Consider the following 26608-nt stretch of genomic DNA (forward strand, 5'->3'; position numbering starts at 1 on the left):
TTTATAAATAGTAAATTTTAATTTAATTCTAAATAAAAATTTAATAGATAATATTTTTATAATTAAAAAAATAACGAATTATTACCTAAACTTTTGAATAGAAATAATATATAATGTACATTCATGCTAGTTGGATATTAGTATTGATGATTACAAACCATTTTGACCCTTTGTTTTAAAAAGATTATAATTTTCTTAATATTTTCACTTTTTTTTTGTTAATAATAATAATTTTTTTAATAAAATAACAAATTAATTAGCTCAATAAGTATATTTCATATTTAACTTTTTATAAATATTTGTCATTTATATTATTGAAGTATTGAATACTAGTAGTGAAATTGAATATTCAATTCAATAATATTACCACTAAGTAATATAATCGTTCATCCATATACAAAATAAACTTGAATAATGACACAAAAAAAAAACTTATTAATTATTTATATTTTTCTATGATACAGGAATATTATTATTATATACTATAGCAAATAAAATAAAAAAATATAATATATGAAATATTTGAAAGCATAATTTTTATTATAGTCCATTATTCAAATTATTTGAAACTCTAATACCAAGTTTAGATATATTATTTTAAAAATAAACTAAAATTATTATAATGAGAGTAAAATCGTCCAAACATTTTATAATTATAGCAGATATTAATTACCTGCTGATTGATTTATGAAGTTGATGAGGTCCGATTTTCAAAGGTCGTCTATTGTTTGATGTATGGGTTCGAGGAACGAGTTTGGGACCTGCACAAAGTAACACTTGCCGGACTTGATCCGGCGTAAGCACTTCGACGTTCAAGTCATGTCGTTTATACAAGTAGGTCGTATATCGTGGTTAATAGTGGATATTAAGCTATGAATCGTTACTTTGACCATCTTAAATGCTGAGTTTTTATACTTAAGACCAGTTGTATGGACGATGCTGCCGCGTGTCCTTCTCTTGTTGACCCATGTATTTTGTGGACTTTCTTGGGTCTTTTCGTTCATAGGCTCTTGTCACCTTGAAAATGATTTGGGCCTGCTTTATTATGTTGGATCTCCCTAATTTTATCCGCATGACAAGTATTAAAAGACAATTTCACTCAAATAAAGAAAAGAAAACTAAATAAAGTTAACACATTGCACTAATTCACCTCAACTTAGGACTCATTTTAGTTATTTTTCAAAAGGAATGAATTCCTCCAAAATAAGGACAATTATTTCATGCAGAGCCTAAACCATAGCAAAACAACATGCTTCCCGAACAATGATAAACATGAAACATTCACTTGGATTGCTACTAGCCCTTAAGCCCAGCTTTCAGCTTCTGGATAGTGGCAACATCAGTCTTGAAAGACAGGGCCAACACACTATCATCAATGGTGGAATTGAACAGCGTATTCGGCAACGAAACCGTTCCAGCGTTGGCACTACCGAAGGCCGAGATGGCCAGAGCAGGAGCCTTGGCATCCGCATTGTACTGAAAGTGCAGCAGCCCCTTAGGAAAAACGAAAATGTCTCCTGGTTGGAGTTTCTGAGTGTAAAGCTTGTTTGTTGTGTCCACAAATCCCACTTCCAATGAGCCCTGAGCTAGGAACAGTAGCTCAGCGGAACGGGGGTGGGTGTGGACCGGGTTCACCGACCCTGCAGGGTATATCAGGACGGCATAGGATACACTCTGTCCGTTTAGGGCAGGGAACTGGTCCAATGTTGCCTTAACTACCTTGAACGTAGGGGGAATGGGGGCTGAGACGAGGGACCTCATGCCGGTGAACGTGAAGAAGTTTCCGTCAGGTGGTGGTGAGTTTGGTGGGACGATGAAGTCCGTGAGGATGTCGGGATCTCCGGCCATGGATGTTTGGATCATGGCAAGGGAAGCTAGTAGTAGGAAGAACGATGATTTCTTGGCGAAAGCCATTGGATTTGCAGCTTGTTTTTGATTGAAAATTGGTGGGATTTTATTAAAGAAGCCAAGGATTAATAAATAGAAATTGAGGGGATCGTGGGTCGGTACACGACAGCCTAATTAGTTTTGAGACTACAAGGTGGAATTCAAGAAAGCAGGCATATGCTTATAATACTATGCTTTGTTTCTTTGACATTTGTTGTTTCTTTTAACCTCCCTAAAACAACTGGCAGGTTATGTCCTTATTTACTACTACAAACTGAAGAATATTTAAGGACAGCCGAACACCGCATTTAAATGAAGATTCTTATGTCTTCAGTTTATTTTCTTATCTAACATTGTCTTTTCGTTTCGTTGTTCGTTTCTTAAAAAGAAAAGATTCAATCGTATCCACTTGGAGCTTGTAACTAGAACTGGTAAGAAAAGAGTTACTGCATATGACTGAAAGGGTGTCGTGTTATGTTCAAGAACGCACTAGTGAAAATGGTAAGAAAAATGTATATAACAATTAAAATTAAAGTGCAAAGTAGATGAATCCAAAGGGTGTACCTTTGGAGTTCCCGAGCGTTCAATGTAATATTAAATTATGCACCAATAAAAATTAATCATACGAGGCTATGGTTTGAAAAATAAAAGGTAGAAGCGTAAATCAAAATTCAAAATTTACCTCTTAAGATTTCGAGCTTCCAATCGACTAATTTTGTTGAATGTCCACCTGAGATTTCAAAGTAGGAATCTTCCAAATATGGTCCACACTACACCGGAATAAACGAGGTCGTGATCCCTTTACTAAAAGGAATCAAGACCAAAATCTCACCCTTGGTGAGAAAGAGAGGGGCGACCCAATGGATGGAGGAGGAAGATGAATTTTTTTTTTTTGTGTATTGTATTGTGTAATGAATTATTATCATAATAATCATATACAATATATATTTATATACTTTGAATAGATAAACAAGAATTTGTCTAGATACATTTTATTATCTATAAGACAACTTTTCAATTCATTCCAAATGGAGAATAGTCTAATTATGACCGAGTTAGCACTTTTCGAAAATGCAATTTTTTGGTTAACTTTCTCTCAATCAATTTTGCTAGTGGGTCTTAATCATTGTGCCAATTTTATATAGAATAAATTCAAGGCCCAATGAATTTTAATTAAATCTAATTTAATGGAATCCATTTAATTGAGCCCACTAAATATTTAATCCAATTAAAAACTGAAGCCCAAATTGTCTTTTATTAATTAAAGGAATTCAATTTTTTAATTAAAATAAAACAAGTCCAATCTAAATTAATTCAATTAATTTAAACTTGGGCTTATCCATTCAATGGACCCCTACGTGTGAGTAATTCAATTACTTACACCTTATGTAATTAATTCCAAATTAATTTCTTATTCTTTCTCGGTGATTTGTGTGTAACTAGTTTCAATTTTCAGCTAGACTTGGACTAATGTCCAACACTATTATTAATTAAATTTGATTTAATTAATATTTCTTGATTAACCCTTTATCAAGAAAGTCTGTCACTATAGGTGGCCGTCTAATAACGGTTCATAGTACTAGAGACTAGGTGAATTTTCGTATGAACATTTAGGCTCTCGAGTCCATATGGGTATGATCATTCTGTTTACCGTCTCCCGACCTTAGTTTAGGGCATGAAATTAGGTGTCGGTTCCCATCTTGGACTAGACGTCTATGCTTAATACTTGAAATCCCGTTACGCCAAGTTTCTCGACGTAGGAATCTCCTTTTCCTATTCGGTCAACAACTGTGGCCACAGGTTTATAAAGCGTGAACGCATCTCCAAATGCATAGGAGATACCTCTGTCACATACTGATAGGGGACGGATCCTCTTTTGGAACTCATCGTCCTCGCTACATATTCCGATTGCATTGAATAAGGCTTATGATGATCATGTCTGTGACACAATCACCTCTCGCGCAGATATAAGGTACAATCATCATATGCACGTGACTGCCGTGATTCCTCAAGTCTGATTACTACTCTCGTACTAGAATCGGGGATTCAAGTCATACCGATCAAGTTTCCAAGGCTTCGATGTGACGATCTCTATAAGTCAGTTCAATCAGTTGACTACTTTGTCCATTAACCCACTGAAATTGTATAGTCGTCCAACGTCTGTCGGCGATGAAACGCGGCACTTATCCAATGAATGCAATACTCAGTGCAAGTCTTAATAGGACTCTCGAGCCCAGTCTCGAGATCCTCGACTTGGAACGTTTCACACCAACCCTTAGAAGTTGGTTTCATAGCCGTCATCCAATGTGCAACCTAACTACATGGGTCATTAAGTGGTATGTGGACATCTATTATGACGTCAAAGCAGTGCTTAACGTAATTGATAAGTACAACAGACACATGTACCAGAGACGAATACTTACCGTATTCGCCAGGACAATATTACTTAAATAAAGATTGCTACAATTGGCTTTTCGGTCATTTATTCCAACAATGACTACAGTAACAACTAAGGATGCTAGAAATTTTGTTGAACAGAACACACAACGCTGAATACAACATATATATATATATATATATGATCACACAAGAATAGTGATCATCTCGCTAGCTCATTATGATACCAAATTGCCTTATTAGTAGTAATAGAATTGCAGTAAAAGTATTTATTAGCAGTTCAAGTGTTTGCTAATCACCAAAACCGATCCTCCAGCTATCAATGATAGTGCCATACCCTTTGAAAATACGGTCTATTTATATCTTTTGATCGATCAGTTTCAAATAACAGAATGGGAATAGATTTCCAACAGTACTTAGATTCCTGTAAAACAACGGAATAGAATAAAAGATCGAATTACAAATCTCATGCTAGTTGAAGTGAAACAGATTATGATTTCTTAACTCAAAAAGAATGAACTTAAAGACGGGGGACGAATGAAATATATAGGAAGCAAACTGAGAACGGGTAAAGCACAAAGAGCCGAGCTTTTTTCTTTTTCAGGAGTTCAATGAGATCATCATTACTTGGAAGGCTTGTTGGTGGCTCGGCATGAACCTCTGATCTCTCCCTGTTCGCCGGTGAGGACTTGGACCGCACCTAGCTTGATCATGGCTTGTCCAAACTTTGTGGAGAAGTCGAATCCGTTGGCAATGGCTGTGACTGTTGGCTTTGACAGCGGATCAAGAGCTAATTCTTGATCAATTTGGAGAATCCCTCTGTGCAAAATTATTTGCCTGTAGTAGGAGTTATCAACGATCATTGAGCTCAAAGGGTTCTGATCAAGATTCACCGTGTTGTCAACGGTAGTGTTGGGAGGGCATCTTGCCCTCAGTGCTGTAAGTAGTGAAGAATCCATGGTCGGGTCTGGTTTGCCTGTCTTTTGAAAGTTGTAGAGACGATCCTGAAAGAGCGAACAATGAGCAATGCCAACCGTGTGACCACCTGCATTCATCATTGTCAAAACTCAATGCTTGCTTGTTTCTCCTTTATGAACTCAAGATTCATAGGATCTCAGTGTAACTACGCTTGATCCAGCAAATTAAGTTTAACCTATTAGAAAAGGGAAGAACTACGAAATCAGTATACCTAGAAGGTAAATCATGTCAGTTGCATCAAGTCCTTTCTTGGCAAATGCTTTGATGGAATCGGAGACTGATATGGAAGGAGCTGGAAGATCCACATTCTTAGCCGAAGAGGTCGTCCCGTCTCTCCTCCCAGTTTGTACAGTGTACCGTCCTCCTCCACTCTTGCAGACGTAAAGATAAAATGATTTACTTTCAATGAATTAGTTTTATACGTATAAGCTTGTAACGTAGATTAAGTAGACAATATTATTCCAGGAGCAGCATAGAATCATGACTAAGATGGCAAAAAACGTTCGTTTACCAGGGCGACTGCATCCCTTGTCGCCATAACGATGATATCAGCACATGAAACCACCCCAGGACAGATAGCCTCAACTGCAGCTTTGGCTGCATCAATAATTTCATAGCCACGGACGCTCAGATTGGGCCCTGCTGTTTTCTCAGTGTTGTTCCCGTCGAGCAGAATTGATGCATCACATCCCTATAACAAAAGACTCATAATTAGCATATATATTTTATACACTGTACTGATCATATATATATATGTAGTCCACGACCATGCACGCATATGTACCACACCACAACCATGACACGAATGGGAGCAAGAAACAACAGATGAAGAAGTATTATCATTACAAACATTATACTATAAAACGGGATTTGATTGAAGAAAGTTTATATATGGGAAATGCAAAATCATCCAACAATTTTTTTATATATCTCACATTGACAAAGCAGTCATGAAATTGCATGCGGAGGAGAGCAGCCGTAATACTGGGATTCTTCATGAACTGCGCTCGAACAACACCGCCTACAATGGCCTCGACATCGGCTGTCCAGCATTTTCCTTTGTAGAAACCTACTTCAAGTGGGACATCGCCTCCTTGACACTGGCCACTCAAAGTGGCAAAGACTAAACTTAATAAAACTATTATTGTAGTTGAGTTTGAGCGCAAGCTCGACATTTTCATATGTTTCAAAAAGAACGTATGTGATGAATAGTTGGGGGGGGGAGGGGGGGTTTAAGTTTCTCTCTTGGTTGATATTGGGAAGTGTCATTCTTGGGCTGCCTATTTATATACCAATCATGTGATGGTATTTTATACTTGCAAAAGATGAAAAAATGCGCATTGACGTCTGCACGAAGTGTTGAGAGTGATGAATGAGAACGTGAAGCCCTCTAACTCTGAAAATGTAGGAGAAAATGTTTCATTTGATTATGATCATGCATGCACCTGCCTCCACCACTACATACATTATACATACATGATACATACAAATAATTAATGTTGAATTAATAAAAGGGTTTTTTTAGTTATTATGATGATTATTAGTTATTAATCCAGACTTCTGTTTTCAACCCTCCGAATAATTAATTTCTTTGGAATTGATTAATATTAGATTTTAGGCACTTAAGACTCAGAGCATTCATGTCCGAATGCTAAAAACAAGTTGACTTTTTATAATTAAAAAAAAAAAAGATTTTGACCTAACTAGGATTGTGCAGCTTTCATTGACTAAAAATCTCTAATTTTTTTCATTAAAAATTAAATGGGATACTAATTTCTTTTAAGTAAATATTAAAGCCACTAATTCGATTATTGCATTAAAACAAAGAAATCAACATACTAGATATTAATATTGTGAATTACAATTGATTAATAGACTTTTAAATTTAAGTAAATAAATTTAATTTGTACGTTAAAATTTTGTAAGTATCAAATAAAATTAAAATCCAGAAAAAATCTGATAAAAAAAATTCAGGAAAATTGAAAATTAGAAAAAGGAAAGAGGAAGAAGTACGTCAAGAACTTCTGCTGCCGATTGTCACACTCTCCGCAGTTGAGCAAAAGAAGAAAATGAGGAAAAGCAGAATAGTGACCGTCTCCGCACTGCAGTTCGCTTGCACCCATGATGAATACGGCCGAAAGGTACCACCCCATTTTGCAGGAATTCAGATTTTTACAGTTTTTTGTTTGATTTTTTGTCCATTTTCGAGTTCCAAGCTTCAATTTTTGTTGTCTATGAAAACACCAGTTTTTGGGAATCTGTTGGGGATAAGACAGACATCATGAAAAAACTTGATCCATTTGAGTGAAGCTTATGACCATTACTGTAGTGTGGAATGATTAAGTATCAGAATTAGAGCATTTCGGTGACCCCAGGAGGAAAAGAATTAAAAGATAATTTCTTTCTTAATTCTTTGTTTTGGGTGGGTTTCCGTTCTTGGTGTCATGATGTCATCCATCAATCTTTCATTTATGCTGTTTTCATTTAAAGGGGGAAACAAACAAACAGAAAAAAAAAAAAATCAGACCATTTGCAGCTTAATGTTTCTTTTCTGCAGTTTCCTAATTTATACCCAAAGTCAATTTTGTGGAGATTGAATATGGCTTACAGCCATTACTTGAATTGGATGTCGTATGTACATGTGAGTCCTACGGAGCTGAACCTCATTATGTAAAAGAATTGGTCTGAGATCGTATTACTTCGATGCAGATGGTGTTTCTAATTTTAATACAGGAATTATCTTTTGCTCAGGTTATTAGGAGAATTTAAATGCATATGTTTCTGCAGTAAATATATCACTCGTTATTATCTGATTGTCCATGCTGGTTCTCCCAAACAAACTTGATTATTTGAGGAGTAACAGGTTTCCCAAACTAAATATGCCAAAACGGGAGTGGGTAAGATTTCTTAAAATCTAGCTCTTACATCCAACCTGTTTTATTTTCTGGTTCTAAGGTTGAGAATTTACTACATGGTGGAGGTGAGGAAAAAGCACAAGATCATGATTTCAAGATACTTTCGTATATCTTGGGTTCATCTTCATTAGGAAACTGTTATCCAGAAATGACTGAAGTAGAATATAAACCTTCTTTCTGCGCGCAACTGGAAGCTGAAGGTGGCTCCTCTTTCTTCATCAGGCATTTGCTGGGATTAGTGGTTCCCAGAAGCAGTCACAGTTATGCTACCCCAAGGCTCAAAATATTGTCTTATCCCACTGTTACTGGTTCTGAACCTCAAGGTGAGGGCCTGGATTCTCAAGATCACTGGAAACGTGTGATGCAGGGCCATGCTGGGGCTAATATGGCGAGTTTCCTTGATGAGCTTAGATTAGTAACTTGATTAGTGTCTGCTGATGGTTCTTTATATTCCAAGAAGAATAATTTCATGTCAAACATATAGCTTTTTATAATTTTATGTGGGAGACTATAGCCTTGGTGGATGATCTCTAGACCTTCAAAACATTCAGGTACCTTTAGGAGCTTAGAACCGTATTGGTAAAGAGATAATTGACACAGAACATGGCAGAAGTGAAATCACATTCTACGGGGGATTCCTTTATAGCAGGTAAGCATTTCTGGGATCAGTTAACTCCAAGTCACATCTAAATTCACTTCACATCACTTACCGTCTACTAACACGACTTCAAACAAATGCATGTTGAATAGGACCCATGGCAGAGATAATTGCCAGTGCTGATGATAAAGAGGAAGCTTTCCTTACGGCACAGTTTAATCTGGATAAAATCTAATCCAACGGAAGTAGTTGGGGTGTTTTTTGTGACGGACGTATGCAAGGTGCTTTTGACATTCGATGGCAGTATTATATCTCTATGATTATCAATGACTTGTTTGATATGCCGAACATAAAACTTTAAGAGGGCAGTTTAGGTTTGCATTTTTATATCTATCTATGCTCAAACCTTACCCCTTGAACAATGTAACTGCATCAGTATAATTGCCTGGAAAGTGATATAGACCATTATGGATAACCTGTAGCGAAATAAAAGAAAAAGGAAAATAAAAATGGGCTATTCCGTTTTGAGAATTGTATTCCAGAAAATTCGATCTGTCATAATCAGGCATAAATTTTGACATGTGTATCTTGAGATTATCTCGTGTAAAGCCATAGGAAGTGGCTCACATAATATCTTTTCTCTCATCACTTTCTTGATATTTATGAGTTGAGACTGGTGATTCTTGAAACTCTTGTCCTGTGATGATACCATTTCTTGTAAAAAGTGTGATCAAAATCACTTTTTCCCTCTTATGGTTTGATGTGTGCCATTTGTCTCCAAGATTAGTGGAATAGACTACAAAATAGGGATTCGATTCTTTTTCATAAATGAAACAAATATAACAGAAACTAAGTCAAAATATCTCTCTATAGAATAGTTGGTGAGCCATCTCATGATATGAGTAGATGAGACCTACTTGTCAAAAGCCTTGGGTGAATTCTACATCCACTTGGAAGTTGAATGGCCTCAGATTTAGCCTCATTGGATCAATAATATTCATGTGTTTTATCATGATATCTTCTTGTCCTATGGCATATGGATGAACTGATTTTGGCCTTGAGATTTTGGCAATGATTTGAAGCAATCTCCATTGAAATCTCCTTTGTCATTACACTTTATGCCGTTGTGTTATTTTATATTTTCTGAGGAAGCCCATAATGGCTCCAAGATTCTGCTCTGCAACCAATCATGGGCTCTGGACCACTGCAATAGCTAATTTCATTCAATTTTTCAGATGAAAGTTACTTTGCTGAAAATCTTGCATCTGCTGCTGATAAATAATCAATCATTTTTTTAACTATTTCCGATGATGTCTGCCCCTTTTGACTTTTCTAGGTAGAACTACAAGAGACCTGTGCTCTTCTTGCATCTTTACATGTGGCATTAATTTAGAGTGGTGATGAGACTTAAAATCATGCATGTGAACCAGTTGTCATTTTGTTGTGTGTGGTTCTTTATATGCTGGAAAAAAGTTGCCCAACCTTTGCTAGAAATTCATGCAACTCGGATAAATATGTGCTGTATATCAACCTGATCCTTGTTGCATCATCTTCTATCTTAAAGTTTGGGGTGAAAACCTTTCCTAAAATAGACACTCATTTTCAGTGCCATCTTCAAGCTACACACACACATATATATATATGTATGTATGTTTGTATACATGGGATTAAAAATAAATTTAAATGAAAAGTATAATTCAAGTAATAACTTTTTATAAACTTAACTAGTCCAGTGAAACTTTCACTTTCAAAGATGGCATCATTCTTGTGTAAAAATGTATAAATAAATGAGGAAGAAAGAACAAGATGGGGTGGGGGGTGGACGATGCTGCCCTACATATGTTGTTTATCTACCCAGCATGTTGATTTTTGTGTGTGGTACTTGTTTTCTCGAATCCCACAAAGGACATCAGTACGCTGTAAAGAGGACTTGGTTTTCTTGCGCAGCCCATCACTCAATATTTCTGAATGAAGAGGGTTCACAATTCATGTTCTTTTCTTGTTTTCTTGGATTGCTAAAGCAACTAACCTAAAATAGGAGGCCCCCTTTTTCAGTATTCAGTTCATATATTCAACTTGCCCCAAATATAGACTAGGAACAACATTTTCACAGTTTTGGGCAACAATTTCTGTATTGTTGCCTGTATATGAACATAGGACATTGGATGTTGGGTTTTGGTAAGAATAATGAAGAGGGATTATTAAAGAAAGAAATACAATAGAAAATCTTTCTTTTTAGTGTTTTCCTCGTTAAGAATTCAAGATCCACTGGAAGGGGAGAATACTGCTAAAACGTGAAGATGAGGGTGTTCTATCACTATTGAAATCCAAGAAAAGAGCCTCACATTCCAAAACTGAGGCAACACAAATTGTGCAGAAAATAAAGAAGACCAGAAACTATACAATTCATTTTGTAGTCTGATTTACTACAGAAATTTGCACTAGATAAACAGAAACAAAAGATCCCGAAAACCAAACAGAACAAATTTGTGAAATTTTCAGTTTCCTATTTCATCACCCTCTTCTACATCCCTTTATTTGCATACTTTGAGAGAGAAGGAGGGAGAGAGAGAAACAAAGAAACAGGGAAGAACATAGCTTAAAATGCCTGCTACACTACCAAAAAAGGAAAAAACCTGGAATTCTCCTACTTACGTGGTTTCCTCAATCCCTTCCCCATTTTCTTCTTCCTGTCCATTCCTATGATTTTCCGGTTTACAATCATCATTATCAATGCCGTTGCCGTCATTCTGTTCCTCAATATTCTCTTCATCTTCATCCTCATCATCATCATCAAGAAGTTCATCATCAGACTGAATGAATTGCAACTTCAGACGTCCGTCTTCGCGGCATGCATGCAAGAATTCTTGAGTTGGGATTCTTACCTCCTTAAGAATGAACCTCCCATCTTCCCTGTAAGATTTGAAGCAAACCCAAGGCTTCCCACCGTTTCCAATACTAGAAATAGGAGGTGGAAATAGACCTCTACTCGTTCCTGATTTCTTGGACTCACTCCCATGATGACTTTTTGTATGTGAATTATTCCTTGTAGAAGTCTTTAGCTTCTCTTGATTCTGGGATCCATTATCACAAACATCATGTCTCAACAAATCCTCAACATCATCACAGCTCTCGAACCCCAGCCCCTCCGTGCACAATGACAAACTCTCGGAATTCATTGAAGAAAAGCTATCACTGTGGTACTGCTGCTTCTGGCCTGAGGAGTAATAACTTGGTGTGGGATTCTTGTTTCTCCCCTGATGAACTGAGATCCCATTACTGTCCCTCCTTGGAATATCAATATCAATCCCAATCGCAATCCCAGGATTTGCATCGGGCCAAACCGTTGAAGAGGACAAAGATGAGGATGGAGAGGAGGAAGATGATGACTCATGTGGAGCATGAACATGGCTCTCCTTGAAATGCAACTCACCGAATATCTCCGTAAATGCAGAGTCATCAATGGTATTCATGGATTTTATGTGTTTCCATGGTGATAGGGATTCAAGAAGTGTGGGATTTTCAGGCAATGGCTTCTCAAAGATGTGTTCCAAGCTACCACAGGCTGCCATGGTTTGCATTTGCATTCAGAAATGAGCAAATCATACATACAGAGAATATGAACACCAATTCTTGAAAATTATAACTTTTTTTTTTTTCTTGTATATATGTAAAAATTCAAGATTGAGATATACACGGGAACGGCATGAACATGATATATTGTTGCTGATAAAGTCAAGAAAATATGGGGGGAACTATTTATTAGGGATGGTGGTTTTCCGGGGTACCTCTCAATGAATGAGGATGGGTGGTTAATATAAGGCTTCTGAATTTTGGTGGTCACAATTTATAAAAACTCTGCCTTATCTTCCCCCTCAGTAAAAACTTGCTTTGATCCCACCAGAGCCCTTTACAAGTTATCCCATCATCTGTTTTTTTTTTTTTTTTTTCTTTTTTATCCCAAAAAAGATGTTCAGCTCAACCCAGCTTTCCCCCTTTATTGATGGGATATTATCACTGTCTGTTAAAGAAGTTTTATTAAATATATATATATATAATAATAATAATAATAATAAAAATAAAAATCCCAGTATTCTTTTCATAGTAATTATTCAAGTAGAGGCAGTTGAAAACTTTCTTGGAAATCCTAATCACAATAAGCTTTCCCAGTGCTTATAGAGCATGTTGATGTGATTGGCAGGAGAATATAGTCCCTGAACAACCATATCAGTGGATATTGGTGCAATTCTTTTGCCTTGTTTGGGGTGTTTGAATATGGGAAGATACTGATGGTGAGGTCTGGAAGTTTTTCTTACGGTCTGTTTCTTGGTGAAGTGACACTAAACTGCATCAGTATCTGTGTTTCTGATCTGAACAAGATTTTGCATGTAATGAATTTGGCCCAAAAATTTACACATCTTCCCCTCAGAAACTGCATGTGGAATTGCCAAAAATAAGAAGAAAGAGAGAATATTCCAGGTTGATCCTTCTTGATTGTTCAATATATTCTCAGCAAAAAATAAATGATGGATCCTATAGTTCGACTTCTATTGTGTGATTTAAAGCGATTTGAAGCAATTAGAGATGTGGACTGGTCGAGAGTAGGCAATTAAAGGATTGTTAAGTCAAGCCACGTGCTTTAAGGGCCCTAGAACGATTGCAATAGATCCCACATAAAATACACCATACATGAATGATTGCAATTGTATCAAATTTGATGTCCTAATACCTCCTAAGATTGGTGAGTCTTGGAGGTAAGAAAGAATCAAAATTGCCCATATGATAGGATCCACATAACATCCACCATAAATGAATCATATGACTTTTCTTGATGGCATGATGAAATCAAACAAATGGAAATCACATCTCGGTATTCAGTTAACAGGTTGTTCTAACAATGCATACGTGGAACTGCAACAGGACATCTCAGTTTTCAGTTAACAGGTTTTTCTAACAATGCATACATGGAACCGCAACAGAGTAAGCAACAACCACCCAGCAAAAGTAAGAGGTAAAAGCACATACAGACATTGGACAAGTTTCACATCAGAATCAAAGGGGTAAAAGGTTAATATCAGTCAGCCATGGATGGAGCTTATTCACCGCCATGCCTCAAACCGTTCTGTCGTTGAATTTATACGGCTCAAGTTGCTAATTCCCTTGCCCATGTTATCAGTTTTCATAGCTAAACCTACTGGTTCAATCTGACCATCAATTCTTGATTCGGATTTTATGTGAGTGGAGTCGTTTGATTGGCCTGTTTTGCTCCACTTGCTCTCTTCAAACTGAATCTGAAGGCCATTTGTTACTTTAGCTTCCCTTGGAAAGACAACTGTGTAGACTTCAGCAGGTGTTTCACAAGAACCAGTTTCATCAGATTCTTCAGCGGAGGTTGAATAACTAAGATACTCTTCATCACTGATGTTATCTACTCGGTTAGTTTCAGAGGCACTGTCTGAACCAGGATCCTCCACCACGAAGGCCTCTGCGGTCTCTTCATTTGATTCAGCAGAATTTTCATGATCTGCTTGTGAAACACTCTGATGGCTATTGTCGTCGTAAGGCTCAATGTGGGTTGTATAAGCTGGTTCTAAAATAGAATCTTCTCTTTCTCGTAAAGTCTTCTCTATTAGGGTCTTGAGGAAGTTCATCACCTGGACTGCATACATCAATGCAGTCAATGGGTCGGCCATCTGTAGATCAAACGCAAATGATATTAGGAAGATAAGGACACTAATCCATAAGAAACATAGTGGATGGATGTTAAGGTTGGCACTTTTGCAGTTCATACATGAGATGTTTTTTGAGTAGCAAGAGTCAGATACATAAAATTGACCAATAAGGAATTTTTATGTTTCATTTCTACTTTGGATTTCTATCTCCATAACCAATGCATATGATGTTCCTGATCAAACCTAAATTTTGATATAACTCTGGGAAATGCTTTAGGCCATGGGTGAGTACAAAACTCTTTGTCATATGCATAGATAGAGTGTTCAACCTCTGCATGTGTCCTGATCCTTTAACTTCTTCTGCATTTGCAAAGATAAAACATACTATTTGGGTTAATCACATGAATTCCCCTAAGAGATAATTAAAATTATTGATTATATCCTCCTCTTTTATACATTATCAAAATCTCCTGTCCAAGTTTAGAACAAGTACATATAACCCCTTCCTATTTGAAATAGGTGGTAATTTTTAGAAGTTTGAGGATATTATTCTATATCTATCCCCGGAGGTGGATATTTTAAGATCTTTACTAAATGGGATATTTAGAATGAATGTTTTGTAATTTCAAAAGGGAGAAGAATACAATCAATAATTATACTTGGGGATGTAGGTGGCGTTTAACCCTAACTGTTTTTGGGTAAAAGTATATAAAGTCCAAGAACATTAGCCAGGGAATCAGTTCCAGAATAAGGATCCAACTGAACATCGGGTAAATATCTGGAATATGGATACAGATGTTAGGATGAATCAACTGCGGTTTCACCTGTGTCATGTTAGGAGCAAACACCATAGCAATGTTGCGTGCATTCATCTTGTTTCGATGTTCCTCTTGGACGACATCAGCCATTAGGTTGATCGCCCAATCCAGCAGAGCAGTTTCTGTCGGGGGTAGAAGCCGCACTAGTGCATCGCAGTCCTCCTCCGATTGGCATTGCATCACCTGCTCAGGAGAAAGAGAATCCAATACTCCTCTAGGGAGTTCTCTGAACCAAGCCTACATGTTTTAGATGGTGTATGTTAACCCCAGATGTGTAAAAGATATAATACGTAAAAGAGGATACAGTTAGAATTGTGAAATTTCTCCTTTCATTATTTTACGAACTTCTTTTTTCACGTCTAGTTGAAAAGCCTGGTCCTGAGGCCATGCAGCAAAACAAGATTCAGCAAGACACTCCTCTAAGAAATTTTAACGAAACTACTTGGATGAAACATACAATGACTACCCCTAGAAGCACAAGAAAATATAACACGTGCATTGCAATGATTCATAGTTAAAAGAAACATAAAATGAAACAGATAAGATCAGCAACAACCAGTTCTACTGTATAACTGAGATGTTACAGAGACAAGGTCTTCACACAGCTAGTTACCATCATCACATCAATGAATGTTAAAACTTGCTAAACAACCTGCCAACAAGCAAGATAAGAAATCTTGGACCGTACAAGTGTAGTTATAGAGAAATTGTTATGTTGCAAGATCAGGGAATCAGTATAATTTACTTTAACCAATGTATGACTCACCATCGAGCCAAGTGTAATCAGTTTCAGATAATTTCAGGACAAGCAACCATGTAAACTAGGAAACAAGAGAAGAACATTTAGTCCCTGCTTACTTTAATTTACTCAATCTGGCTCAGTATTGTAGAATGGGCCACTTGGTCCAGTTAATAGCAATACTAAGAATTCAGTTTTATGGAAGATCATTTATTTTAAAATCTACCAATAAGACTCAGAGAAACTAAATCTATCAACAAGCACTTTGATCTAAGTTTAGTTACCTTGATTAAGCCTGCCAAACAATGCACATCGATGCCTTCAGGAACCACTCCTCTGTTTAATTGGTCCCTGACATACTCCTCCTGGCTGTTTCCTGCAGTTATTCTGAAAATACCTTCAGCCTGCACATATAAATAAGAGAATAACCAGTTTTTCTGAATACTTTAGGTTTCTGTGCATGAAATATCTGGGTTTTTTCTGTTCAGTTGCATAAACACCAAGCGAAACATAGTGATTCACCTGCAGGCCACCTTGAGCATACAAATGCCTCTGCAAAAGCAGGAGGATAGTTGGAATACTATTGCCTCGTGGATCATAAGACAGTTGCATTGATTCGGTAGAAACTCCAAAAACAGTGGCACTGTCCATGCATCCCCAAACAAAACATTCAGTGATGAACAAGTTGTTCTAAACAATTTCTCAACCGAAGGGAATATATAACAAGTTAGAATGAAATACAGAAAAACATGTGAAAAATTTGTTAAATGTGGACATTGTAAGACACCAACTAAGAGGACAGCAGTATACTAAGACTATCTGAGGCTGCAGCTTAACATAGGATAAGATAAAGGATGAACAATTCATTGTGACTTCATATTCATCTACTTCAAAAATATCCTTAGGGAACTGTTGCACATTATATCAGCTGATGAAAATACAAGCATTACTCCATGGAAATATTCACTGATATTTTTTAAGCGGTTAAGATTTTGGTTTTAAAGGTCAACTGAATTACGCAACTTAGAACCTTAGATGTGATTTTGCCACATCTACTTCCAGAATGGCTCTGATCTGTCCCAAATATATTCATAGTCAAGTTGGGTACTAAAATTTTATGCCCTGTTTCCAGAAAGCAAAACATAGTTACGCACACATAATCAAGAAGAATTAAGGAATGTAGATCAAGGCAACAAGAAAACTGTTAAAATTTCCATATTCCTTTTCCTTCATAGGAAAGAGGTAAAACCAAAACCTTATGGAGCCTGATTTTATTCTTCAACTGAATTTAAACTCCATGGGAAGTGGCCTAAATGAGATCAAGGATTTAATACACCACTAAACTGGAGTTGAAGTAAGCCTGACTGGAATTAACTACCAATATCTTTTTTAGCCATAAAATGGATCATTCATGACATTATATGAAGAATTTAACTACAGCAATAACTTGGATTTGCCTCCTAAAATAGAGTTTCTTCATTCAGAGAATCAATAATCAAAATTTCCCAAGGATATTAACCTTTAATTCTTCATAAACTTGACATAGTTATACAAAAAAAGCATCATAGTGAAGAAAACCACATAGGATCAGTGCAGTTAATTTTCATGATAGGAAGGAAGTAAAAGCATGTAATAGAATCAAAGAAGAGACAGTGACTAGAATAATTAGCAGGCAATGAGATCAATTAGCTATTTATGGATCTATTTACAAAGCCAAAGTTCCAGTTCGTAAAACAGTTCATGAATATATAATATTTTGAATAAGCATTAGTTACGACTTCCATATTTAACTCAAATATCTAATCCAGATGACTTCCGTGTATTATTGATAAATATTAATATATCTTCCTTTGGACTGCAGTTTTATAGAACCATAGATACACTTTCAGATTGCTATTGGCATCATACCAGGTCACCATGCATATTATTAGAAAAAAATACAGATTAGACATTATTGTCAATAATACAGTTAAACTTATGCGCTCAAACAGACAACAGATTCAGATACGACAAGACAACAAACAACAATACAAACTTTTCAGGAAAACAATCAAAGATTCAGAAACCACAATGCATGGGTAAAACAAACAATCCAACAAGATGCCAATCCCCAAAAATTCTTGCAGAAAGATTGATCATCTCATTTTCACTAATATCACCAGCCTAAAAGTACTCCCATTCCATATGATTTCAGAATCCAACAATCATGGAGCAAAACACAAAAAACATTATACTGTGTTAACATTTCAACAATGTCACCTCATATCAAATACTGAAGCACAAATCAAAGAATCAAGAACAAAACAACCCTATATCATACCAAGATAAGAAAAACCCAAAATTAGACTATCAAGAAAACAGAGGATATACCTAGCACTAGGAGCCCTCCTGGGAACCTCAGGCTCAAACTCAACAGGCAAACCCAAGAACCCATCGAATCTATCAAATGTGACATGATTCACATGCTGTACATCAGTAGGCCAACCGATCTCCATAACCCCACTGCCACAGTTCCCACCACCACCAGCTGTGGCGCTAGAAAAATTGTCTCTATCCGTCTTGCAAGCCAACCAAAAACTCTTCCTAAACAGAGTCACTAAAAGGGCCAAAAGAGATAACTGATCCCTCCTATCGTTCTCCCTTTTCTCCCTCACTCTATTCTCTTCCTCTTCTTCCTCTACTTCATCCCCTGTCAGCCCAGAAATCCCCTCATCCCCCACATACGACTGAGTCTGGTGAAACAACGTGGCATTGTGGGTGGGAGTCGATATCGAGGGAGAAGAGGACGAAGAAGGGGAGTGGAGCACCTCTGTCATTGATTGCAATAGTTGAACAAATCAACGAAATGGGAATCTCTTCAATTATTTTTTTAGTCAAGAATCTTTGTTTATGCAAGAAAACAAGTGGGTTCTTCCCGTTTCTTCAGATAAAGAAATGCTGAAACGGAAATCAGAGGAAGATTGGGTCTTGAACGGAAATGGGTTAGGATTTGGAGGGAAATCCCAAGAATTATATTTTTTTGCCCAAAGTGGAGTAAGTGGAGTTGGATTGAAGGAATGGTAAAGCAAAACAAGAAGACGTGGGAATCATGAAGTTATTTATTTTATTCAGACTTTTCGGTTGGCTTTTGCTTCTGCTTTTATTCTGCAGACTGTTCTTGATTGTCTGTTAGATCGTTGCAGTGAAAAGTAAAGGGGAAGGGGGAAGGGTCGACTGAAGAGTGGGCAAATTTATTTAAATAATACCAAAAAAAAAAAAAGTTAGAGATTTGGTGCTGTTTGAAAAGCCTCAGAAAATCTGAGGCTTTTCAAACAGCACCAAATCTCTAACTTTTTTTTTTTTTGGTATTATTTAAATAAATTTGCCCTGAAGAGTGTGTGTGTGTGTGGGGGGGGGGGGGGGTGTTGAATGTATATACTGTAAGTAACGTTGTTAATTGTTTTTATTGGTAGAGGAGGTTCTTCAGGTCATCAGGTGGACGCTTCCATGATGATGACGACGATGATGATTTTGTTTTGTGCTTTTGATTTTTTTATCATTATTTATTTTCTCAAATTCAATCTTCAAATTTTGGGTTCAACGCAATTTATTTTCATACGATATCATAAATAAATAAATTATTTTTTTATAAAAAAAATTATAATTTACTTTCTATATTTTTTAAATAGGAAATAAATTAACACATTTTAAAAATTTTAAAGGAACAAATTATTATATTTTAAAAAATATAAAAAAATAAATTACTCATTTACATATCACATGGTGATCATTTGTATTTTTTTTCCTTCAAAATTTACTATATGTTACGGTTTCAAATTTTCTAACTAAAAATAATTTATCGGCCAGCTAAGTTTGAACGACATACAATCTCTAAATAAAGAATTCTAAATTGATAACTTCTTTGTAAATGAAATAAGTAAAATAAATTCTAAAAATCGATGATCATGGTACTCGTTAAAATATATATACTGGCTATGAAAATATTTACAAAAATCTATTTGATCCAAGAAAATATATGTTGTATTTTAATAAAAGGGTAAATTACATCGTAACCTCTTAAAATTATATTTGAATATACAAATACTTTATACTTTTGTAAAATTAAAAGTCCCCCTTAGGAGTATTAGTATAACTAACTTAAAGAGTGTTTATATAACTTTTATTATTGTGTAAGGAGTGTACATATTATTAGAATTACAACATTAATTGATAATTTAAATTCATAAAAGATATTGAGTATTTTTGTATTTGAAACACATCTCAAAATATTGCAATATAATTTACACTTAATAAATATATTTATATATATAGTATAATCAATCTAAATTTTTTCGTGCTCTTTAGTCTATATTTAATTTGTAATAAAAAAAATAAAGAAATAATTAAATCATCAACAATAAAATAAAAAATACACAAACTAAGAAATAACTGGATTTGGGTCGAGCTTTTTTGCGATTTAAATTGACTTCAAGGATTATTATATATTGATTTAATATAGAATACGGGTCTGACGAGTATCTCGAATTGGACTAGTGATGCTTCGCCTACAAACACAAAAACCTCTACGCTAGCTGAGATCCTTTAACTAAAATCCATGGGTGATATTAAGTCAGTTAGGATTCAAAGTTATAAGGAGTCGCACGATGTGATTCTTCTACTGGGTGTGATTTGGTAATAACTAATGCATATATGTCAAATGGACTATCCAAATATTTATAGATTTTTATGTGTCAGAATTCATGCGAACTATGTTTCAACAGGGCAACAGTCAAATAAGTGCCAAATCAATGGCATCCAAGCGAGTCGTTAAATTACATGAATTAGATGTGATCAGACCCAATAAAATACATACAGATCTTTGAAATGTTTAAGCGTTTTCTCATATTCTTTTAGGGCATTTCAATGTTTTTACTAATTTAGTGTATTTTCCCTTATCACAATGAATGCATTATCTACTGCGGGCATTATAATTTGCTTGGAGACATTTTGCACTTCACTAATTTAAGTATCACTTTGATCATCCCAAACGATCATAATCTATTTTTGTGCCCAAATATAGATAATAACTAATATTTAAACACCTAAATTAATATTTTATTTCATTACATTACGAGTGTGCCTACAAGACCATAACTGCACAACCAAACTATATAAAAGTTGACTTATATATGTAGTTAGCGAAATGTAATCATTTAGAACAAATACTTGTCGTCTTGTTGTTAGAAAAATGTTTTTCACTGTGCACACGTTTCAAATTTGAACCAATGACTTTCGAGAAAAGATGTTGGGACCTAAATAATTGTACGATGTCTATGAAACTTAAATCAATTAACAAAATTATAAGTTTAAAGCTGCCATCTCGAACATTTTAAATTTAACAATTTTTTATTTTTAAATTAATTATGAAACGCTTGTAACTTTTACTACAATTTATATTCATTACAACAATGTAAGTTATTATAAACATCCTCCTAAATTTCAGAATATCCCGTTATTCCTATTCGTTTCCTTTTATTTAAAAAAAAAACACAAAATTCTATTTTAGATTTGGTGAAAGAAATAGATAAAGATTGAGATAATATCGAGAGAAGATATGTGGCAAGGTATGCATGGTGGCAGATGACAATAGCAACAGCACTACGGATTCTAACCCTACGTGTTGCTGTTGCCCCTCACACTCATATTATTATTTATGTATATAGATTAATATTATACCCATTATTTTCCTCTTGTTTGCTTTCATTCTTAAAGAAAAGAAGAGTTGTTTTAGGGGCGAGTTTGTTTGAGCCCAAAAAATGGCAAGTAGTGAAGAGCAAGTTGTTGGGGGTCCAGCAACCGATGATGGTTTCACTTACCCGGAAGAGGATCTTGTCGATGGAGAGGCGTTGGGCCCCGAGGTTGTCGACCCGGACCCTTCTCGGGTTGACCCGGAACTCACCACTTCGAAACAGCTTAAGGTGGGCCTTTGATTTTCTCTTCATATAATAATACAGTATTGTGTATTTTAAAATTTATTTGTTTGTGAATATATAAGAAGGAAAATTGTTGTTGGTAATGAGTTGGAGTTTATTTTGATTTTGCGTTGAAGGAAGAAGCGGAGGAGGAGGAGAAAGGGAAAAAAGATAGTGGAAAGGTAAAGGGAATGGAGAAGCTTAAAACGACGCTTGTGATTTCAGGGGCGGTGGTGGCTGTAATTGGGGCTGTTTTTGCTATAGCTAAGAAGATGATAAGAGAAGCTTAGACACAATCTCACCTTCTTTTCCACTTTGATTTCATGTTCTTTATCTTCATTAATTCTTGTTTTTGGGGTTATTTGTCATCAACCATTTATGATCTTCACGCTAATTCTCTATAATCTTTTATTTATTATATATATATATATATATATAGAGAGAGAGAGAGAGAGAGAGAGAGAGATAATTTGAATGCATAGAATATGGATAATATGCTTTTTAAGAATATTTTAAGCTCAAATCAAGAGTGACCGGATTTAAATTAACCAAGCAAACTGTTGCAAAGTTGGCTGGTTATGGTCGATCAACAAATGAATTCAAAACAGGACTAGTGCTAAATCACAAAGCGCCCCATAACATCCCAGGTTATTGTATTTTGGAACAATGATATTACCGACAGCAGGTGTCCCAAGATTTTATGATTTGGCACGTCATTGATAACCAGAGTATATATCATTCGACTATAAGGGGCACCATCATCTGTGAAACAAGATTCAAGCAGAAAGTCATGAATTTGTTTAGTTTTATTTCATCCGGCCGTCACCTTAGTCCTCCACTTCTTCGGGTTTTGTCTTCCTCGACCCCAAATACCATCCGGTGGCAGCAGCAATAGTTGCGATACCAGCTACAACAGCGTAGTTTCTGTATCTGTCGGTTGAGACTTTAGGTGTTGAAGACGACTGGGCATGTGGATTGGCAGCATCAGATACAGATCCTGATGAGCCTCCTAAGCTTGTTGCGGGAGTTTCATCTGGTTTTGGGCCCTGAGGATTACGCATGGATAAGATATAGCCATCTGGAGCAAATGAAGCTTAATACAGAGGAACTGAAGTTGGTGCTGACGTAAAAATCTGTAGTATGATTTTGTTGATCAGAACGTCAAAGAAAATACCTTACGTGCAAGCTTTTCCAACTTCTCTTGCTCCATTTTCTGCGGAATTTGTGAAGAGTCGATATTTGTTTAGTTGCAGCTATAAAAATGATGTCCAAGAATGTAGGACTCTTGGAGTATTCAATCAAAGGGAGACACTAACCGGACATGGCCCATGTTCGACTAAGAATGTGGTTGGACAAAACAATAGAAGATATAACTTATTTGCTCTCTAGGCATTTGTTATTTTTTCTAACGAGCTATGGGAATCGAGATACCAGAATATAGGATATGGAGAAGATGGTATAAATTCCAATGAGCCGAATGGATAAATTTCAATGATAAAAAATACAGAATAAGTGATAATTAGTCCACTTGAATCTGAAAAGCGAAGGGGCAGAGTATGTCGCAGTAAGGCACAGCAGTCTCCTAATTGCTGCTGCCGTAAATCTCATCACATGCATTGCTGTGGAATTTTTCTTCAGATCTTTGCAGATGAATGTGCATTACTGTAGATATTATTTTGTATCATACAATAAAAAGGCTATATGCATACTAAAGTCCATACAAGTGGACTGTAATCAATCATACCTTAGAAACACAACATAGTAGCATTAGACTACAATAATGAGTTAGAGATGAATTCTCTTACAAGAAAACCAGCACAAAGATGCACAAAGATCAAATTGTCATTTCATCTAGAATTGATATCATCACCATTTCTAAGCTCAACTGTACATGTCTATTTTAGGTAAGCAAGTTCTGACAAATAATATAATATCAAAAAGGTAGCTGGCCACGCAATGCAGTGATTATTCTTTTTGTATCAATAACCACATCAAATATTCACAGAAACTATCGTGTGGGGTATGATGAAAGAAACTTGCTCCAAATACGATGCTGAATATCTAGTTAGAAGTGTAGATATATTTTAAAAAAATCAGGGTTAGACCATTTAACAATTTCCTTATAATTTCTTGTTCCAAATGAGCAGAATACACCGAGCTAACATGCAGCAACTGCCATGAAAGAAATCAGATAGGTGAACCTGACTGTATCTGGTGGAAAAAATGAGAAACTTACCTTAATGTATACATTTTCTGCAGCCTTCTCCTCCTCACTGAGCACTTTCCCACCACTTGATAACCTACGGGATATAAATCTAGCAGCAATCCTGGTTGCCATGGAGATGCAATATTTTCCTGTCAATCGTATGAAAAGTTATTCAAACTGATAGATTCGTGATACATATTAATAGAAGCCTACCACATAAGTGAATTACCACAGAGGAGAATGTTTACAAGCAAATAACTCTCCGTCAGACCAGGCAGCACAGCTAGGTCACTCCAATTACATCTCAAACGGGTAGGTCAAATTGTGACAGCTTTGTTATTATCAAAGAAATTTAGCATCACTTCTGTCAGTTCCAAGTCCATGGATTACAATATACTTAATGAATCACCATCGTTATGGTTTGCACTATGTGTTTTAACCATCAGATTAGCATATACAGGATTAGCCTGCCAGCCTGCAATTATGACTAAATAACTGTAGATCATAAGCATATTCTGTTTTTAATCTGCTAGACTGCAATTAAAACCAAACCTTCTACAGTTCATATGTTCAGGATGCTCTGTAAATTTACAGCATAGCAGTCAGATGCCACTCAAATAAAAGAACCAGATGAACAGCAAAGAAGGTAAGGATGGTACCTCAAACAGATAAAATCCCAAACAAATTTCAAAACCAAAAAGGAAGTAGATTATTAACGAAAACAAAGAATCCTCAAGTTGCAGAATCAAGTCTCCCCTAGGCCCTAGTGATGGATGCATAAATAAACCATCTTGTATATTCAACAGCAAGCACCACACTGATAAATAAACTCTCCAAGAAAATAAATGGGTAGAATATTTTGCTTTATGAGACACATAAGAGAAGTCAGGTGCATGATGCATCAACGCATATTAAGCAGAAGTAGAAACATCATCCAACAAAATACAAAGCCCAAGAACTATCAAATTGAAGAAAAGAGACAGCAAATTTTTTTCAGAATGTTCATAAATATATCAAATTATGGGTTTCTAAGCAAATCCACCATCCCTAACATTGTTAAAACCCTTAAAAATATAACGAAAAGGTTCAGCAGAACCAAAGAATACTGCATTCAAGTATATCTAGAAGTATCAATAAACATTTGAAAGAGACAAACACGATGCACCGATACGGCATTTCTAAAAGAAAACCAACAAGGAAAAAAGAAAAAACCCAAACGAACACTTCAAAGTACAACTAGGATAGCAAAGAGCACACGGAACACAATGGAGAAACACCAAAAGCGGCATCAACTTCCTGATTATCAGCTGATTCAGGAAACTAAAATGGAACGATAAGGCGTCATTTTCTTGCTTTAGATTAGCAGTGATACAGCCAGAAAATGTGCACCATGTTAAGAAGAAAATCAAATGAGACTTGAAGAAATCCAGCTACCCATGGAAAATAAATGCTCATAGGGACGAATACATATACCAAAAAAAATGAAAAATCAAACACTGCACAGACAGATGCATACATATGCACATACACAGGTTCGATTGATTTACCTAAGCACCACCTGAAGCTCCGACAGAGATGGGACGACTAAATCTAGAGATCAATGGTTATGGGTTTGGGGATTCTGAAATTAGAATTGGAGAAGAGATTAGGACATGGAAGGGAACCGACAACGTGGGCCGCACAGATAGACCCAATTCTAATGCAGGCTTTGCAGCCCATTTTGGGATGGCCCAATCGGCCCATTCCATGAACCTTCACGGTGTTTGCCTTGATTTTGTTGAAATAAATTTTAAATAAGTTATATTTTCTAAAATTATATTTCTGAAATTTTATAGAAAATCAACTTTATTTTAAAAAAATAAAAGTAAATAAAAGTTTCCTATCTTTTGTATCTCAAATTTGATAAATAAATTAATATATAATTATAAAATAAAATATCAAATCAACTATGATAATATTACTCGAGGCTCATTTTACAAAATGCATTTTCCACGAATATATTAAATTAAAATAATTTCTTCATGTTAAATAATACATGTTCCATAGTGATAATCAAAATATTGGATTGAAGTTGGATTAATTGGTTTTCTACATAATTCCATAGCTTGAAAAATACATTTTATGATTATAATTTTTTTCATAAAATTTTATTAATTTATTGTTTACAACAAGAGTAAAAAAAAAATAAGAGTAATTTATAGTAAAAAAAAATACAAATTCCTTTAATTTATTTGTTAATCACTACCACTGGTGCACTATATGCTGGGGGCATATTGATGTACAGAACTTAAAAATGACATTTTTAACACAATTGTTTTTGCATTGTATAATTTATTAATTTATTTTTATTAAGAATAATAAATGATGGAGTCATTTGAAATGTATGTTCTGTAGTGTATGTGTCCAGCATTATTCTCATCACACCCCATCATATTGACGTGCGTATT

The 26608-nt window shown here is 35.6% G+C and overlaps 7 protein-coding genes across 8 annotated transcripts; 2 read left to right on the plus strand and 5 right to left on the minus strand.

The window, feature by feature from the left end:
• Window positions 1-1257: 1257 nt before the first annotated feature.
• On the minus strand, window positions 1258-2076 carry LOC105170028 (germin-like protein 9-3). The gene has a single exon (XM_011090610.3). It carries the CDS (start codon window positions 1912-1914, stop codon window positions 1297-1299), a length of 618 nt encoding a protein of 205 aa, XP_011088912.1. The 5' UTR covers window positions 1915-2076; the 3' UTR covers window positions 1258-1296.
• Window positions 2077-4603: 2527 nt separating this feature from the next.
• Window positions 4604-6471, minus strand: RHS18 (root hair specific 18). The gene is made up of 4 exons (XM_011090901.3): window positions 6198-6471; window positions 5774-5953; window positions 5474-5633; window positions 4604-5329 (listed from the first exon to the last, which is right to left on the minus strand). Exons 1-4 carry the CDS (start codon window positions 6441-6443, stop codon window positions 4908-4910), a joined length of 1008 nt encoding a protein of 335 aa, XP_011089203.2. The 5' UTR covers window positions 6444-6471; the 3' UTR covers window positions 4604-4907.
• A 756-nt stretch (window positions 6472-7227) lies between these two features.
• On the plus strand, window positions 7228-9321 carry LOC105170027 (uncharacterized). Its single transcript, XM_088885459.1, has 4 exons — window positions 7228-7403; window positions 8218-8565; window positions 8729-8826; window positions 8928-9321. The coding sequence occupies exons 1-3, from the start codon at window positions 7332-7334 to the stop codon at window positions 8744-8746; spliced, it is 438 nt and encodes a 145-aa protein (XP_088741585.1). The 5' UTR covers window positions 7228-7331; the 3' UTR covers window positions 8747-8826; window positions 8928-9321.
• Window positions 9322-11162: 1841 nt separating this feature from the next.
• On the minus strand, window positions 11163-12738 carry LOC105170026 (FANTASTIC four-like protein (DUF3049)). Its single transcript, XM_020696648.2, has one exon. It carries the CDS (start codon window positions 12360-12362, stop codon window positions 11427-11429), a length of 936 nt encoding a protein of 311 aa, XP_020552307.1. The 5' UTR covers window positions 12363-12738; the 3' UTR covers window positions 11163-11426.
• Window positions 12739-13615: 877 nt separating this feature from the next.
• On the minus strand, window positions 13616-19260 carry LOC105170025 (Rho GTPase activating protein with PAK-box/P21-Rho-binding domain-containing protein). Its single transcript, XM_011090607.2, has 5 exons — window positions 18375-19260; window positions 16527-16647; window positions 16289-16408; window positions 15272-15502; window positions 13616-14468 (listed from the first exon to the last, which is right to left on the minus strand). Exons 1-5 carry the CDS (start codon window positions 18818-18820, stop codon window positions 13875-13877), a joined length of 1512 nt encoding a protein of 503 aa, XP_011088909.1. The 5' UTR covers window positions 18821-19260; the 3' UTR covers window positions 13616-13874.
• Window positions 19261-21663: 2403 nt separating this feature from the next.
• Window positions 21664-22349, plus strand: LOC105170024 (uncharacterized). Its single transcript, XM_011090606.3, has 2 exons — window positions 21664-21961; window positions 22093-22349. Exons 1-2 carry the CDS (start codon window positions 21800-21802, stop codon window positions 22243-22245), a joined length of 315 nt encoding a protein of 104 aa, XP_011088908.1. The 5' UTR covers window positions 21664-21799; the 3' UTR covers window positions 22246-22349.
• Window positions 22350-22572: 223 nt separating this feature from the next.
• LOC105170023 (uncharacterized protein At2g27730, mitochondrial) lies at window positions 22573-25843 on the minus strand. Of its 2 annotated transcripts, none has more exons than XM_011090601.3 (4): window positions 25709-25843; window positions 24192-24310; window positions 23130-23168; window positions 22573-23001 (listed from the first exon to the last, which is right to left on the minus strand). In XM_011090601.3, the coding sequence occupies exons 2-4, from the start codon at window positions 24291-24293 to the stop codon at window positions 22783-22785; spliced, it is 360 nt and encodes a 119-aa protein (XP_011088903.1). In that variant the 5' UTR covers window positions 24294-24310; window positions 25709-25843; the 3' UTR covers window positions 22573-22782. The 2 variants fall into 2 exon arrangements, with proteins under 2 accessions (XP_011088903.1, XP_011088904.1); XM_011090602.3 differs by lacking the exon at window positions 25709-25843 and adding an exon at window positions 24391-25621.
• Between the last annotated feature and the right edge of the window lie 765 nt (window positions 25844-26608).

Source organism: Sesamum indicum, linkage group LG9 (assembly GCF_026168435.1).
Source record: "Sesamum indicum cultivar Baizhima isolate 11 linkage group LG9, ASM2616843v1, whole genome shotgun sequence".
Lineage (NCBI taxonomy): Eukaryota > Viridiplantae > Streptophyta > Magnoliopsida > Lamiales > Pedaliaceae > Sesamum > Sesamum indicum.